The sequence below is a fragment of the Tasmannia lanceolata genome, unplaced genomic scaffold (assembly GCF_043159265.1).
Source record: "Tasmannia lanceolata isolate RefF3 unplaced genomic scaffold, GAP_Taslan_0.1 ptg000003l, whole genome shotgun sequence".
Lineage (NCBI taxonomy): Eukaryota > Viridiplantae > Streptophyta > Magnoliopsida > Canellales > Winteraceae > Tasmannia > Tasmannia lanceolata.
Genome location: NW_027518680.1, coordinates 9,562,308 through 9,580,794, shown reverse-complemented (window position 1 = coordinate 9,580,794; position 18,487 = coordinate 9,562,308). Strand labels below are relative to the sequence as shown.

The 18,487-nt window shown below is 38.3% G+C and overlaps 1 protein-coding gene across 2 annotated transcripts; it reads left to right on the top strand.

Moving 5' to 3' along the window:
• The first annotated feature begins 586 nt into the window (after nucleotides 1–586).
• Nucleotides 587–18,388, top strand: LOC143850400 (cinnamoyl-CoA reductase 1-like). Of its 2 annotated transcripts, none has more exons than XM_077359660.1 (6): nucleotides 587–760; nucleotides 6,392–6,561; nucleotides 7,189–7,377; nucleotides 14,242–14,413; nucleotides 17,733–17,922; nucleotides 18,008–18,388. In XM_077359660.1, the coding sequence occupies exons 1-6, from the start codon at nucleotides 640–642 to the stop codon at nucleotides 18,144–18,146; spliced, it is 981 nt and encodes a 326-aa protein (XP_077215775.1). In that variant the 5' UTR covers nucleotides 587–639; the 3' UTR covers nucleotides 18,147–18,388. The 2 variants fall into 2 exon arrangements, with proteins under 2 accessions (XP_077215775.1, XP_077215778.1); XM_077359663.1 differs by having other exon boundaries at nucleotides 621–760; nucleotides 6,392–6,599; nucleotides 7,217–7,377.
• Nucleotides 18,389–18,487: the final 99 nt, after the last annotated feature.

The following is an 18,487-nucleotide window of genomic DNA, read 5'->3' as shown; positions in this document are numbered from 1 at the left end:
AAAGGACTGATTGTGTTTGGGTCATCTTTCATTTTGGATTTTAAGGATTGATTTTTTATGTCCAGAACTGATTATTGGAGTTAAAATTGTGTTTAAATTTGTGTCCAATAATCAGTTACTCAAAATTCAAAATAAACATGACCTTAATTTTTAGTCCAATAAATCATGAAAAGAAAAAAAAAATTCTCCAAAAAAATTCCATTAGAAATGTTTTCTTCCAACCTCAAACGGGGCCTAACAGTGGTGACAAAGCATGTACATATTTCTCCAACGAGAAAAATGAGCCAATAAGTTCAACTGGCAACTGTTTGTCCAATAATCAAAATCATATACCTTAGGAAATTCCCTGTTTGGATTGCAGGAATTTCATGGAAAACTTTGGAAAGGAAAAATATTTCTAAAAGTTCCTACTTATGTTTTCACACATCACGATAGAGAATTGAAAGAAATCCAAATTCAATTTTTACTTAGAGCGTGGGCACACCAACCGACCGAGGGGCCTACTTTAAAGAAATTTTTGTGGTAGCTTTGATATCAAGTGGACTTTTGATCACTAGGATGACTACAAAAAGGCCCACTACGAAGCTGTTGAGACTTGAGACTTGAGACTTGAGACTTGAGAAAGAGAGAGCTTTGGGTATGGAAACGGATAAGAAAGAGAGAGTATGCGTAACAGGTGCAGGAGGGTACGTGGGTTCATGGTTGACCCGGATTCTCCTCTCGAAGGGCTACATGGTGCATGCAACTGTTAGAGACCCAGGTATATCTTGTGTTTTTTTAAGACCCAGTTCATTTATCTCTAGATATTGATCATAGAGTAATTTATGCTGAAACAAACCCAAGACGTGTAGAAAGATCTTGAGTAGAGATTCTCTCTGAAAGCAATTCTCCTCAAATATTGCACACATCATCAGGAGCAAGCAATCCTCTTTGTCTACCTATTTTTTTCCAAACTGAAAAGATTTTGGGGTGAGCTTGCTTCTTATATATAAAACACTCCTGATTGTACTTGGGGAGCTTTGAAAGCACTTTATTATTACCGACATCAACGAATGACAGCTGATTTTTCCATTATGTGTTGTTTCTTCTTCGATGTTAATCACCACACTAAGGCATGCCAGGCCAAAGTTGTCCTCGTAATGTAAATCACTAAGCTTATGCTACCATAGATACGTCTCCAACGTTTCTACCCAATCAAGACATTCCCTTTCGTTGACCCCATAAAGTCCCAATATGTCTCTAATCCACATAGCATATTGATTATGATCTATGGGTTGGGATATTACCATTATATTCTCGCTATCCCTCCATTCAAACCAGGCTATGATACCAAATTAATGTGAATACATGACAGCCAAGAGAAGAGAGATTTAGAATAGATAATCAATATCAAGATCAAGAAAGAGATAAAGACCAAGAACAAGAAAATGACAAAGATCAAGATGAAGAAATAGATGAAGATCTAGAAGGAAATCAAAATCAAGAAAGAAAGAAAGGTCAAGATCAAGAAGGAAACAAGAAAGAGAGGAGATCGGGTAGAAAAGGAATCGGTTTATGAACCCAACCGAGGGGGTGAAAAGGATATTAGAAGGGAGAAGAATAGGGAAAGAATGAGACAAGCAAGTAGAGATATGAAATAGGAAAGGGGAGTAAGTGTTGAAGGGAGGATGGAGGAAGAGAAAGATGGATTATGTGAATGTGAGAATAGGAGAAAAGAGAGGGAAGAGAAAGTAAGATAGAGAGATGAGTTTAGGGATGAAAAACTGACCTAATATGAAGCACCACACTTCAAAAGGCATTACATTCACATAAGGGAGGAAAAACTTCAAATTTTTATTTGTTCCATTGTATAGTATCAAAGAGAAGTTCCATGTGGCTAGTTATATAAGAAAAGAAAGAGAAAGAAAGTTCTCAACTCAACTAGTTGGGTTCGTCTACATGGATCATTTTCGTCCATTCTCTCATATCCAAGGTCATGTTCTCTGTTATGTTCCTAGCCATCAAGTCTTTCCTCACTGTTTCTACCCAAGTTGTTTCTGGTCTGCCCCTTCCTCTTTTTACTCCATCAACTTGGCATGAGTCACTTCTTCTCACTAGAGGATCCAAAGGCCCACGTTGGATATGCCCAAACCATCTTAAACGGTGCTCTCTCATCTTCTCCTCAATTGGTGCCATCCCCACCTTTTTACGGATGTCTTCATTTTTAATTCTATCTGACCATGTGTGGCCGCACATCCATCTAAGCATTTGCATCTCTGCTACACTCATCTTATGCACATGCTGCTTCTTGGTGGCCCGACATTCTGAGCCATACAACATGGCTGGCTTCACGTTGTATTATAAAACTTTCCCTTCAACTGTTTGGGCCTAAAAACTTATTTAGGGTTATAGAAAGAAAGTTCTATAACCCTAAATAAAAATTTGACACTTTTAAACTAAAATACCCTCTAATGACTAAAAAAGACCCTCTCCACATAAAAATTTCGTAATACATGTGGGGACCTATTTAAAACACTCACCGCTAGAAGAGCTTAAGTATTTTGAAGGGAAAAGATTGTGTTACCTCTCCTATAACTTAAGAGACTTAAAAAAAAAACCTAAAAGACACTTAAAAATTAGAAGATGAGTCCTAGGATGTCCGCATCACCCCTTTTCTTTAATAAATTTTTACCGTCGCTAAAGAAACACTTGACCAACATCTTTGTAGTCCCCGTAAGACTCTTGAGAACGTACAAGCACATTCCTCTTACCAAATCATCATAAATTTTATTTACAAATTCAACACTCCTTAAATCAAGATCACAAAAAATAATTATCAAGAAACTTTAATAATTTGTATAATCTTTCGCACAATCTAGAATCTTTATCTTCAATTAATGTTCTCATCTTTGAGAAAATTTATTTGATTCTTCAAAGGTTCAACTTGCTCTTTTTTCATGAAATGAAGATAATCTTCATTGAGAAATTAATGGGGTAGAATTTCTGTTGAGAATAAATCGTGACTTGTGATGTTCTTTGTTCTTCTTTGTTAGTGTTGGAGGCATTTCGAAAGTTATATGACCCATTGTTACCTACTTCAACTGTGGATTTAAAAATGAATTTATGGTCTGATCTTTCTTTCCAAACGCGGTATACAAGGGGCTCTAAATTCAGCTTTTCAGTCACTTTAACAATGTTTCGAATGAAGGCCGTTCTATCCAATATGCCGATATATTTTCTATCTCTTTTTCAATGTCCCGCCTCGGTTGCTAAACGCATCGAACAAATTCAGAGACGCTTCCTGTGGGGCGGATCAGGGTCTTCCAAGGGGGTCTCCCTGATTAAATGGAGTATGGTCTGCTTGCCTACTAAAAATGGAGGTTTGGGTATCAGGAGGGTTCAGAGTTTTAACCAGGCCCTTATGGGCAAGTGGCTGTGGAGATTTGGCGAAGAACAATCCTCTTTGTGGGTCCGGGTCATTGGAAGTAAGTATGGTTCAGATCATGGGCATTGGGACTCTGTTGATAATTTTAAACTTAAAGGTCTCACGGTTTGGAGGGACATCTTGAAGTTGAAGTCGTTATTTGCTCCTGGCGTCCGATTCAGAGTATATAGGGGGGATCGGATTCGGTTCTGGCAGGATCCTTGGTGTTCGGACGATCCTCTTCAAGTCATGTTTCCTGACTTATTCATCGTTTCATCTCAAAAAGAGGCCTGGGTATCGGAATGTTTTGCAAGGGAACATGGGATGGTGGCTTGGTCTCCTAAGTTTCGCAGAGACTTCTTTGTTAGGGAGTTAAACTCTTACAGCGCCCTCCTCTCCTTATTGGATTCATGCTTCATCAAGTCTTCGGGCGTAGATCGTCGGATTTGGATTTGGAATCCTTCGGGGATATTTTCAGTCAAATCTTTATAACCATCTGATCCCTTCTTTAGTGGAGCATGTGTCCTCCTCGGTTTGGAGACAATCTTGCCCTCCGAGAGTTGCTTTCTTTGGGTGGTCGGTTAGCTGGGGCCGCATTCAAACTATGGATTTTTTGAGGAAACGAGGAATGTGGTTGGTAGATCGCTGTCCTCTATGTTTATCCGCTGGGGAATCCATTGACCACCTTTTCATACACTGTAAGGTTGCTCTCCATATTTGGGATCTTATTTTTTCTCGTTTTGGAATCAGTTGGGTCCCCTCCAACTCTATGGCTGAATTCATTCAGAGTTGGGCCTGGACTCCTTGGAAAAGGAAAGGCAGAACGCTGTGGAAGATGTGTCTCCTGGCCTCATGGTGGTTCTTGTGGAAAGAGAGGAATGCTTGTATCTTTGAAGGGAAGGCTAGATCTCCCTATTGGATTTATATTCAGTTGATAGCTGCGGTCATATCCTGGGCTCGAAGCCTTCCTCTGTTTCGTTTTATTTCAGCTTTCGACCTCTGGGAAGGATGGTCAATCATATGCTTGGAATCGGCTACCAAAGTGAAAATCCTCCCCTCCTGGATTCCTCCTCCTCCGGGGTCCCTGAAACTTAACTTTGACAGATCGTCTATCGGCAATCCAGGAATGGCAGGAGTAGGGGGGTTATGTAGAAACCACAAAGGGGAAGTCCTCTGGGCCTACTCGGGGCCTATCGGAGTGGCAGACTCAAACGAGGCAGAGGTCCGAGCCGTTCATAGCGGGCTTCTCTCGATGCCTCGTCTAGAGTGCGACAAAATTATCGTCGAAGGGGATTCCTTAAATGTTATTCGCTGGCTTTCAGGTAACGCTTCTCCCCCTTGGCGATTTTTGCCTCTTAGAGGAAATAGAGGACAGAGCTAAGGGCTCCTCAATAGTTTTTCGCCATGTCAGGAGATCAGCCAATGCGGAAGCAGACACCCTTGCCAAGAAAGGAGTCTTTCGGGCCGCGTTTGAGTGCTTTGACTATCTACCTCCTTGAATTATTGTACTGCTATCTTTGTATTATCTTTGTTCCTTCAGGACCACCTCGGTTCTGTTTTTACATATATATATATATATATATATATATATATATATATATATTCTGTTGCCCTTTTCAAAAAAAAAAACAATGTTTCGAATGAAGCTTTAACAAAAACAATTTTCGTGTACATTGTGCTTTTGGACAAACAAATATTGACATACTTGTTACCTTTTTTTGCAACAACTTTGGGATTATAAAGAGATGAAAACCATCCTCTTTCTCAGCTCACTTAAGAGGACACTTATCTAAAATATCAACTTGAGAAATAAGAGAAGAATAGTGTTCTTTCTTGATTCATTAAATTTAGTACTTGTCACATGAAAACACAATTCTAGATATAGAGAAGAACATTATTCTCTATTTCAGCAAAAAAATTGGATATTCCTCTCCCTTAATTTTTTTTTTTAAATTTTAGACCATAAACATCCTAAAAAACTATTTTAAAAATGGTTCATCATTATAAACACAATTTTTTTTACAAAACAAACTTTTAATGATCATACTATCCTTGAAAATAATTATTCAAGCTCTAATACCAATTGTTGGCCCAAAAATATGAATTGTACTCATAAGATATGTAACTTTCTAACACAAACATACAATGGAGCTAAAGAGACAACCAAGAGGCATGTATAGAGCTCCGCTAAAAAAATAAAAAATGGACACCAAAAGAAGACTTTTGTACCCCATGAACTCTTGACTTATGCAGCTTGTGCTCCTATTGTTCCTTTTCCTCTTTTGTATTCCTCTTTTTTGACCCATAGATACTACATATCTAGAGACACATAAGACTCCTAAACTCTTAATCCTTCTTATTTTTCCAAAGCACTCATTAAACAACTTGTTGTATTTCATATAAGATTATTGGATAACATAACCTACAACTTGGTATTCCCTATAAGACTCTTGAGAACATACAAAGACATTTCTCTTACGTAGACATGAATTTTTATCTACAAATCCAACATAGATCACATTATATCATGGGCTGTAGATCATGCTTCTCCTTTGGTTCAACCCCCCTTTTTGATATTGCAACCACCTTAGTTGTTATAATTTGCAACAAGCTGTCTATTATTCTTTGAGCTACTGCACAAAGAATAATAGAAATTTTCTGGTTTTCTGTCTTGAGGGATGAAACCCCAGATTATGTATTTTGAATGTAGCAATAGTGTTCTCCATAGTGGAAGATGTATGAGAAGATTGTTATTGAACTGCAAATTTTTGTTTGGGTTAGTAAGATTATTTGACCAATGTTTCAATTCAAGTTACAGAAATGGTGATTTGTACAAATCTTGGCAAGAATATCTTCATTTCTAGGAACATTGCAGTGGTTCCATAAGTTTGCTTACGTTATTGTCTTCAGAAGGAAGATTTTCTGATAGTGATTTGGGTTTGCTTTGGCTCAAATTCGGTTTAATAACTTTTTTAATAAGTCTTGCAGGTGATAAAAAGAATTCCCATTTGATGAAATTGGAGAATGCCTCAGAGAACCTGCAACTCTTAAAGGCAAACTTGCTGGACTATGGTTCTCTATGTACCGCCATTGCGGGATGTAATGGAGTCTTCCATGTTGCCAGTCCACTTCCTGCGAGCAGTGTGGTCAATCCAGAGGCAAGATTTTTATCGTCAGAATTATCCCCACGGATGTGGTAAGTTGCTGCCCTTCCGTGCGAAAGGAAAATGACGTGGCAAAAAGGAAAGGAAAGCCAAAAAAATTAAAATGGAAAATGAATAAAAAATAAGTGTTTTGTTGTAAAGAAAAGGAAAAGAGAATCCAAACCCAAAAAGTTTTTGAAATGGAAAATGAATAAAAAATGGGTGATTTGTTGTCAAGATAAGGAAAAGAATCCAAGACCAAACTCCTCTCCTCACAGTAGGATTTTGAAAGCTAGAAAATGTGCCCAACTTTCCCTCCACGTCATTTTCCCATGCTACTAAAGTGGCTCAACAAAATGTTCGGATTGCTGTCTTTTAGCCTAAAAGCACTACTTTCCAGTGGAATTCATTAAAAAGTGCAGCAACCGAACACTGCCCATGCTATGTCAGATGCTGGAAATTGCTCATAATTCAAGATGTCACTGTCTATGAACTGTATTTACTTTGCATGTAGCTTCGACATATAGTTATGCAGGTAGAGAATTTGATTTTATGAGCAATGTTTACTTGCATTTAGCTTCAACATATAGTTTCGCAGAAAGAGTTTTTTAGTTGAGAGCCTTTTGCTAAACTATCTTGCAGATTGAAGTGGTTGAGCCCGCTGTGGCAGGTACAAGGAATGTACTTAAGGCATGCGCTGATGCAAGGGTGAAACGAGTTGTCATTGTATCATCTGTTGGTGCTGTTTTTATGAATCCAGATTGGCCAAAGGGTAGACCTATGGACGAGGATTGTTGGTCTGACAAGCAATACTGCAAGACACGTGGAAATGTATGTCAAAATCTACCTTTTAACAGCTATAATTTGTGCATAATTGACAACTGTACTGATTTTGAACTGTCCAGCCCTTTCTTGGTATACCTGTAGTTGTTGCTGCCATGCTAAATGGTACAATTGGTCTTCTTGGTCCTAGAATTTAAATGTTCAGGCTCTCCCAAAAGCCTACTGTACTAAACAATCAACTGAGCTAGTTGGAATCATAGTTGCCAGAGTGGGAAGTGAGAGCGAGAAGAGATGCAGGAAGTGAAGTGTTTGGAAAAGAGAAAATGCATAAAGCGAAAAGCTCTAATGAAAGTAAAGAGCAAATGTGTGAGAAACATCATTGAAAGTCAACATGAAGCATGTAAGAAGCCTTGTTGGAAGTGTACAAGAAGAACATAGAAAACATAGAAAGAGTAGGATTGTAGTAAGTTAGGGGGGAGGATTAATATAGGTAAGGATTACAAGTAGAAAAAAGACCTCGCAACTAATTAGAATTACAAATTTTAGGAATTTACTGCTTCATGTGTTTAGGAATTTACAGCTTCACGTGTTTTATTCATTTATATTGTTGAGGGTTCCATGCAAAAGTAAAGATCCTACATCGGAAAAGTGAAAGGATGTGAATGGGCTTATAAGGACTTGGGCACCCTCCCCTTATGCTCTATTTGGTTGCCACATGCTTGGCATCCTCAAGGATGTCCCAAGTAGAAAAATGCTTTTTTGAAGGAAAAATTCCTGAAGTAGAATTTGCTTTTTCTCTTTTTCTCTCTTCCCTCTCTCTCTTCTCTTGCTATATATTGGTAATGACACCCCGTCCCATTACTTTTACTAGATTGGCAGCCAAACACTCCTTATCACTATTCTACCAGGTAAATCCTAGGTAGATCTAACATTATAAATGTTTGTCTCCTCCCTATTGACTACTTATACCACTAATCTACAAGGTAACTATCTGCATCCAAACGGAGCCTTAACGGCTAGGTTTTAAGGGTGAGTTCTACCCAGGTCCCAACAAGTGGTATCAAAGCCGGGGTGTCGTAACCCCGGCGTGCCTCCGAGCATAGAAAAGTCCATCAGGGAAGATCTTGGAAACCCCGGTGAACCTTCGAGGACGGTGAAATTCTGTGTGGAGGGGCAAGATTGTCCATGTTGCTTCCGTGTGGAGGGCAGATTGTTGGGGGTTCCACGCAAAAGCAAAGATCCCACATCGGAAAAGTGAAAGGATGTGGATGGGCTTATAAGGACTTCGGTACCCTCTCATTAACAGCTAGCTTATAAGGGTGAGTTCTACTCAGTTCCCAACATATAAATAATGTTAAGTTTCTAGAAAAATATCTACATAATTTTCATTTGAAACTTAAAATGAGTTTCCAAGTTTTAAATGCATTCTTCTTCTTTTTTTTGAAATGGCAGAAGTATATTATGAAAGGGAAGGGGACCGAGATGGACTGCACCCAAAATTACACGAAAAAAACAACAACAAAAGAAACAAAAAAACATAAAAAAAAGAAAACAGCATAATCTACTACGGAGGGAGAAAATCGAACCACTCTAACTCCAAACGGTCAGCCCCACTTCTAGCCAACCCATCCGCCTCCCCATTAGCACTCCTCCCCACGTGATCGAAGGTAACAGACGAACCCGATATTAGATCCTCAATTTCATCAAAAAAGGATAAAAATCTCCAAGGAGGCAACACTACTCTTTTCGACCATCGAATCACATTGAGGGAATCACCCTCCACAATGGTATTATCCAAACACTCACTCTCTAATCGCTTACTATCATGATACGCCGCCATCACTTCTGCCTCCGAGGCATACTCTTTTTTTAAAAATATGCTTCTTCAGCATTATCAAAAGGAGAAAATATACTTTTAGGAATAAATAATCACCTAAATAGTAAACATACTCTTAATTAAGAGGAAATGTGTAGGAAGCGTCAGGGAAGCATGCTTCTCCTAAAGAACTGAGCTTCTGAAGCAAGTTTCCTGGGAAGCGAGTTTCCGAGGAAGTGAGCTTCCCATTCAACTAGGAAGTTTCCAGTAGTTGGAATATTATATGATGATTAGTGGTGCTACAAATGCTTCTTATTTATTGAAGTATTTCACAGCTTTAGAACACATGGCTATAATATTTCACATCTAAAGAACTTGTGGCTACACAACAATCTTTTGCTCAGATAACTATATTTCCTTTTTATCTATTCCAACTCGTATTTAGTGGCCCTTGATCTACTTTCCTGACTACAGTTCTGATAAATACTTATTTAAGGTTGGGTAGATAAACAGAAACATCTTTAACAATTTGGGTTTATTATTATATAATATTCACAATATGTGAAGTACAATGAACATTTTGGATAAGTATAATACCAAACTCGACCGTAAATACTAAGCTCAAATAGCATGTCCTTAAGGGAGGATCCCAGGGAGGTCTGGAGGCATGAGACAGTACTCAATGTCTTAGAATCTCCACTTCACAGATAAACATAATGCTAACTGATTTCTGGAATGCTATCAAGTTTGGTTTTTGAGAAACTTTGTTATGACTTATGCCTCTAGGCATTGTTTGAGCCTTCTGGCTAGATCAATATCAGTTTTGCCCCAGGATGGACATGATATACTTTGTCAAGTGAGGCAGTCTCTCTAACAAATGGACCATCTCATGGTTTGGCCGAGCGACCAAAATTCTCTATGGCAGGAAATATTACAAAGGGGTGGGCCAACATCGTATAATGCAGCTTTCTGTAGAGGGCAATAACCTTTTACACACTTTTAGCCTGAGTTCAATATATTCCCACTAGTGTTTATGCAAATTTGAAATTGCCACTCTATATTATGTGGTTGACTCCTTGTTTTCAACTCAGTCAAAACATATGTATCATTTTAAATACTCAAATCCTATCCCATGCATATTTCTATGGCCTACTACGAAAACAGTGTGGGGCCGAAGGGTGCTGTGAACATCCAGCCACAGGATTGGAGGCATAGTTCCTATGTTGTGGTGAAACTTTTGTAATGGGATTGTGATTGGGATTTTATGTACGGTCTTGGTTGTAGATTGTATCATGTACTTTGTGATCTTCACGAATTGTGGAGACCCTTTGATCACCTTTGCCCATAGCAGTCACAAAATGTGACAAACCATGGAAATAAAATCTCATGGGTTCTTTCTTGATCTATGTGCTTGTTTGATATCTCCATTATAAACCCTTTGATCACCTTTGCCCGTGGGGCGCCGTGAACATCCAGCCACAGGATTGGATGCATAGTTCCTATGTTGGGGTGAAACTTTTATGTAAGGTCTTGGTTGTAGATTGTATCATGTACTGTGTAATCTTCACGAATTGTGGAGAGTCTTTGATCACCTTTGCCCGTAGCAATCACAGAATGTGACAGACCACATAAATAAAATCTCTTGGTTTCTTTCTTGATCTATGTGCTTGTTTGATTTCTCCATTATAAACCCTTTGATCACCTTTGCCCATGGCAGTTACAGAATGTGACAGACCACGTAAATAAAATCTCATGTTCTGGATCTATGTGCTTGTTTGATTTCTCTGGATCTATGTGTTTGTTTGATTTCTCCATTGTTTTGTGTTTCTATTGAACCCTAGATTAGCGTTTGACAACATATCATGATCAACATATGCCAATCAGTGCCATTTTAAAATCTGCTTTTCAGATACCTGCTGCTTTAGGCACAGAAAAACTTCTAAAATATGTTTAGTGCATGGCTCAATATACAATTGGCCATCTTTCTCATTTGAATGCAACATCAAATTTTCTACCTCCCTTGAGTTTGGAAAGATCAAAACCATGCATGCAAGAAACTTTCTAGCATCTATAGTAAGTTAAATATAAAGTTTGATTTACATCTTCATTTACATCTTAAGGCAATAGTTGATTTTACTATACTGCATATGACATATAGGCGCAACAAAGTTATTAGATGCATGGAGCACCATCTTATTAGGGTGGGTGAAATTCTAAGAAATTGGAAGGAGATTATGTTTGATTAGAAGAAAACCAAAATGAAACCTACGTGGAGCTCGCCGCCAATGGACCAAACTAAACTTCGACCGAGGCTCAAAAGGAAATCCAGGGCTGCCGGGTATTGGAGGTATATTCCAAGATTCAAGTGGGCGAGTAATACAATCCTACTCCAGGTCAGTTGTCATTAAAAATACTCGAGCGCTTTTATGCAGATTGAAGTGGTTTACAACCAATAGAACCGGCTGTCTAATAATTTTAGGTGAGGTGATACTTCTGATCAGCAAACTGCGTCAGGGCCGGCAATGGTTAATGTGGACCGACCTGGTGGGTCTGGCTCGATTGTCCTTCCTTCGTTTTAGAAATTCAAAATTCAAAATCACCAGTCTTTTCGGAATGGACCCTCCAAGACTGATCTATCGGAAGTAGGTTCAGCAATGGGTGATCCAAAAATAGTCGCGCCTTGAACGCCAGCTCTCTCGAGATACGGAAAATCAAACATTAAAACCAAGAAAATCCTGGGTAACCTAATGAGTAGTGTTCTTGGTCAACCAGTAAAAGATTTGAGCTGTCTGGCCTCATTTTCAAACTCTGGAGGGCCTAGGTTGTGCAAATTTCTGCAACAAATGCTGGGACGTCAAATCTGGAGGAGAGTCCTTAACTCTCCTCTTTTATTATAAACTTTTTTGGGTAAAGGACATTTCTGAAGCGGTGGCCTCTAGGATGGGATGTCTGGATTGTTCTATGCAAAATCGAGGTCTCTTGGTAAATGCACTTCTTTGGCAGAATAAGCTAAAGGCTCCGGAAGCGGTGGCTCTCTAGGCAGGAAAAGTAAATAGATTACGCAAAATACAAATCTTGGGAATAGTGTCTTTGAGGAGATATAAGTACATTCGTGGTTTGAATGACAAATGGCTCGTTGTTAGCGTTGATATTAATTGGGAGGTGACGTCTCTTTAATAACATTTCTTGCTTCGCACGTCTTCGTCTGTGGGCCCCTTTAATTGGTAGTTTAGACGGTTCGTTCTTAAAAGGTAGATTCATAGGCCTTCAGGAAAAGGAAAGGACATCATTTTTTTAGAGTCTAAAAATGGAATCCAGCAACGTTTTCTCTTCGGAAGTTCGAACATTCAAACGTAGAAGGTCGCAACCAATGGACTGCTCCCCTTGGATGGAGATTTTAAATGAGGTGTAACACTTACGGTATAATGAAACCAAGGCTTCCCTTGAAGCCCCCACTCCAAGAGAGATCGTCAAAAGTACCCTTAAAAGACAATGGAATCAGCTTGGAGAGGATTTTCTACAGAATGTGGAGGAGCTCTTCCCTCTCACAGGCACCCGCAACATTAAGGATATATGCCTGCCGGTTTACAAACTTCGCTTCTTCAAGAACAACCTTGAGGATGAGAAAAGAGATCGCCGTCTCAATTGGGAGGCCAACCAATGGCTTTGAGTCCGGAAGTTAGAGAAACTGATTGCAATCAATTCGGACCCGATGGCAGAAGTTCCGGTACCGGAGTTTGCTGTCGTGTTCTTCCCTAAAGAAAAGGAGCTGCAAGCTAGGATTGATTATCTTCTGTGTGGGTTAAGGAAGTGCTCTTAGGCTTGGAGATGTCTTTCTGATTAGCATAAGACACGGTTAGTTTTTTTTTGGAAAGTATCTAGTTTTGGAAGTTTTTGGAAAGCTATGAAGTTCTGTTAAACAGGCGACATTAAAGATCCTCTGAAGGGGATTCTTAGCGTATTGGTAGATTTCTAAGTCTCGTTTCAATTCTAAAGGATGTCAAGATCTTCGTGGAAGGTCGCATAAAAACCTAGCTTTAATTTTTGAAGGGTTACTCTCAAGATCTTCGTATGAAGATCGCAAAGATGTTGTGATGTTTTAACAGTGTACTTGCAGGAATGATCTTCTAGGAAGATAATAATTTTTGAATTATTAATATCGTGTGGTCTTGATGTATAGAGGAATGTAAAAAGTTTGATGATGTAGAAAGATCTTTTTGGAGTCTGAAAGGAAGAGTAGCAAGAGGAATGAAGCAAGGAAGAAGAGAAATGTTTATATTTTGCCTTGTTTTTCTATATTCTTATCACTGGTCTCGGGTATGCCCGTTTCAGCTATCTCTGATATTTTGTAAAGCAGGACGGGACTCTTGGTCCCTAATGCTATTCTGATGTCAATGAAATCTGTCACTTTTCAAAAAATAATAATTTTAAGTGACTCATCAAATGTTCTATTGGGGGCTAGTGGCAAAGCAATGGATCCTTGGGCTCTAGCGGATGTTATCGCAGAAATTCGTGATCTTGTTATGTCGATTTAACCCAAAGTTTCAGCATATGTGTCGATCAGAGAATGAGGGCGTGGATAAGTTAGCGAAAGAAGCTGCTGACAGGGAAGGAGTGACAACTGTTTCAGCCGAGAGTTCAGCCATTGAGTAAAGGTTACTCAATAAAAGTAACCTTTCAAAAATATAGTTGTTAGATGCATGTATTCTTGTTTCCCCCAAGGGGTCTATTTGTAATTATCTCTTCCTATCTAGGTAGCCTCTCCCTATTTACAATTTAAGTATTTTATATTCTATTCTTTGGAAATTAGACATAATGGGAAGAATCTATCATATCTAGTGAACTTGTGTCCGTGTCCACAGATCATAGCATATGACTGTACATAACAAAATTAGCTTGATCAATGTTTATGTTCTTAACTAACGTATTAGTTTGATCAATGTTACATATGACAGTACATAACCAAATTAGCTTGATCAATGTTATCTGTTCTTAATTAACTTATTTTTCCTTTCTAGTAAAGAGTACTAATGTTACAGCTCTGTATAACATACCTATGTTTTAAAGCTAAGCTCCCCATTTCATTTTGCTGCCAGCACTGGTCGGGCTGGTATTGCTTGGCCAAAACACAATCAGAAAGTGAGGCTTTGGAGTACGCAGAAAAAAGCGGATTAGAAGTTGTAACAGTTTGTCCAGCCTGGATTATTGGGCCCCTGCTACAACCCACCATGAATCACAGCAGCATGATATTCACCGATCTATTGAAAGGTTACTCATTCTAAAGCATTCCATTTTCTTGACTTTAATAACATGGTAATGAAATTAATTATTAAGTATCGCTTGGCAAGTGTTGTGGAAAAGAAAATTGTGCATCTAAATGCATTTATGTTGTTTTCCTCTTTCTTGTTATGCATTTGATGTAGTTATTAGGGAGTTAATGTATTCTTTTATGAGTAATGCTAGCTTCACCAGTGCCCTTGTAAAATAAGGGACGAAGAGCGCCCCTATTGGTAAAAAAACATTAAAGACCGTTCTGATTGCAATTTTCTGTGCCATCTTTAATGGTTTTTTACCAATGGGGGTGCTCTTTGCCCCTTATTTTGCAAGGGTGCCTGTGAATCTAGCATTCCTCTTCTTTTATTTGTTTTCTTACCCATAAGAGCATGTACATCCATTTGATCTCCTGTACATCTAGGCGCAAGTCCATTCATCCAATGTTACATATAAGGAGAAAAGGGAAAAAATTGTATGGGAGTGAAAACTTCATCATATCAAAAGTCAAGCTAAAAGTTAACTCACTGGTATAGTGGTTACTCAGAATGACTGATATACCACTAATCCTAAAATTCGACCACATCTAACATTCCTCCTCAGGCTAACATATTCCTTAAGACACGTTAAGCTTGTTCACAACATAATGGTGATGGTTGGTTTTGAGTCATTCAGTGAGATATCTTTATTTTTTTCTCTTGAGTTGTGTAATATAGCTTGGTCCTTGCGTGAAACTTGTAACAGCTTGATGGCTCTTTGGTTGTCACAAGATGTGAGCATCTGACCTCTAGTGAAGCTCTTCTGGGAGGTCTCATAGCCATGTAATATTGGTTGTAGTCAGTTAGTCATGACCATCGCTCTATATACAGCTCTTATACTCAACTTGGAGATTGTCTTCTATTTCTTACTATTCCAGGGGATCAATTAATCATTTGTCGATATAAATCAGAGTAACCACTCACTTTTGACTGCCTTTTCTTCAGAAACTGTATAGAAAAATCCAAATCCACAGTCCCTCTCAAATGCCTCAAAATACATATAGCAGCATGTTGGCATTCTTTTCAAGGATCATGTAAATGCTGGCAAACTTGGTTCACCACATATGTGATGTTTGGTCTGATAAGGGTAAGATATTGAATAGCTCCTCAGTGCTTCGTTGTGTATGTGGATCATTGATTTTATTGCTTCCTTTCCACTGAAATTCCTATTGTCAATAGTGGAAGGACCCCACGTGAGATCTGGTTGAGTTGCCAAAAACCAAACATGTGTTTGGGTGTAACTAGGTATACAGTATCAAGCAAAAGACTAATGGATCAATACAGCAATACAATACCCAACTGGTAGCAAAAGGGTTCGTACAGCTATATTAAATCGACTATTAGGAGACATTCTCTCCCATAGCTAAGTTCAGCTCTACGGCAACCTTCTTTCCTTAGCCGACAACAATGAATAGCCTCTTCATTAGTTAGATGTCTAAAATGCCTTAATGGTAATCTGTAGGAATAAGTCTTCATGGATCTTCCATATATTTTTTTAGGCTGACGGAGAAAGAAAAAGTGTGTATGCTAAAGAAAGTTGTATGCACTCTAAAACAATTAGGTCGAGTATGGCTTGACAGAGTCATTTCAGCAATGGTTCAAATCAGGTGCGAGCATGGTTTGAAATTTCGACCCAAATCCGAAATTTCTGGTTTTGGTCGAGACCGAAATCGAAATGGGGTAAAACCCCAAACGGTCTAAAATTTTGACCAAAATTTTGTTTTTCCTGAAATTTCAGACCAAAAAATCTGAAATTTCTCTATTATTTATCCCGAAATTTCAGCCGTACTGAAATATCAGTCATATTTTCGGTAATTTTGGCCAAAATTTTGTACGACATAAAATTCTTTCTTAATTGATTTCGTCTGATTTCAGCTGAAATTTCGGGTTCGGTAAGGACCGAAACTCATTCCGAAACTGAAATTTTAAACCATGGGTGTGAGAGATGTGCAAATCTTTTCATTTTCATCAGATGAGTTGGAGGAAATAACACTATCATGGATGATCAATGACAATAAGGCCATACAAGATCTGAAATATCATTTTGGGTGGGCATTTGACATCAAAGATCTTGGTCCTCTCAAATATTTTATAATGATTAAAGTAATTGTTTCTAAGAGTGGAATCTTCATATCTCAAAGAAAGATAAGTTGGGAATGTTATTTATTTTACCATTACTCACCCAGAAATTGTCTTCCTTGTGAGTATGGTTAGCAGATTTATGCATTCTTCTAAAACTGCACATCTAGAAGGTGTTCAGAGCATCGTATGCTATCTTAACAAAATACCAGGGAACGATATTATATATGTTAGGAGGGGTCATTTGACTATAGAGGGATACACCGATGTTGATTGGGCAGGCTCACATACTAATGGAAGATATTTTTTTTTTTGAAAACTGACAATTTTATTGATACTATGGAAATTACAATGGGGACCAGGGGTCCCAACCTGCAATACTAATGGAAGAAATGTAATCGGTCATTTCACCTTGTTGGGGGTAATCTAGTCTCGTGAAAAAAAGAAGAGAGAAAAGCTAGTCACGTGAAAGAGCAAGAAATGGGCTATGATGGAGAGATCTAGTGTTTGAGGCTGAATACAGGGCTCTTGCTAATGCAACTTATAAGCTTTTGTGGCTTAAGATACTCCTCACATATAACCAGGTGGACATTCCCACGAAGCTCTATTGTGATAACCACATGAAGCTCTATTGCTATAACCAAACACTTGTTCACGTCATAACCAAGATTTCCATAAAAATCAAAGCATATAGAAGTCGATTGTCACTTTCTGAGAGAATAGTTTAACGTCAAGATCTTTATTGTCTTGTACGGCAGATCAAAGGATCAGGTTGCTAGCATACTCACGAAAATTGTTCTGCCTACAAAGGATTATTGGCAAGCTAGACATATTGGACATTCACAATCCAGCTTGAGGGGGAGTGTTGAAAGAAAAAGATTTTAGGATCTATTTCATCTTGCACCATGTAGCTGATACATTTCATCACGAGCTTGATTAACTTCTATTTTTGGATAGTAAATCTACGGACAGCTGTGTTCTATTCCAAATCAATCCTAACAGTTATGCCTTTAGCTTTTTGTGATGTTACACTATTATTTAGATAATTTTTTATGGCTGATATGTTAAGAAAATCAGCTGCTACACATCTTTTCTTTATTTTTCTTTAAATACTCGTGATTATTCCACATGATATGCTATGGGAATGATTTTTTTTTTTTTTTTTTGAATGATTATCTGGCATAACTATGTAACAACAGGATTTGAGGAAGTCGAAAACGATTTCCGGGGGTTGATAGTCGATGTCCGCGACGTAGCTGAAGCCTTGCTTCTGGTATATGAGAAACAAAAAGCATCTGGACGATACATATGTTTAGCTCATTCGATTGGAGTCCGCGATCTGGTTGAAAAGTTGAGGAGCATGTACCCTAACTACAATTATCCCAAGAAGTAAGTTTCTTTAGTACAATAGTTCAGCATAATACCTCTTATCCCCACTTATACTATACCCATTTATTTATTTTTCTACTGGCAGTTATATGGAGGCAGAGAAAGAATTGAAGATGAGTTCAGAGAAATTGAAAAGATTGGGTTGGAAATACAGGTCATTAGAAGAGACCCTTGCTGACACTGTTGGATACTTTCAAGAGGCAGGTCTTCTGGATAAGGATTAGAGTACTTTCAACTATCTTGATTGTCTTTTATAGCCAACATATGTAACTTATTCTCAATTCCAATATGCAAAACTTTGATCCTTATTTGAATTTTTCAAGTGGGGAGTAATGCATGCTCTAGATTGCAAGTATTAAGTATAGATATTTGAAACTTATTATTTGATAGTAACCATTAGCAATTACAGATCGATGTGGTTTCTTGCATGTGGGATCAATTACATAATACCAATGTTGTGATATTACATGGTTGTATTTTACTGCTGCTGAACTTTGTTCCGGTACTTGGAGATCACAATTTACAGCAAGCTTACAATAAAACTGCCTGACTAGTTTACTCCGTA

What these genes read in the sequence shown, in the direction of transcription:
- LOC143850400 (XM_077359660.1), top strand. Translation starts at nt 640, where the DNA reads ATGGAAACGGATAAGAAAGAGAGAGTATGCGTAACAGGTGCAGGAGGG. An exon ending in GCAGTGTGGTCAATCCAGAG is followed by an intron (nt 6,562 to 7,188) that starts GCAAGATTTTTA and finishes ACTATCTTGCAG; the next exon opens with ATTGAAGTGGTTGAGCCCGC. An exon ending in ACTGCAAGACACGTGGAAAT is followed by an intron (nt 7,378 to 14,241) that starts GTATGTCAAAAT and finishes TTTTGCTGCCAG; the next exon opens with CACTGGTCGGGCTGGTATTG.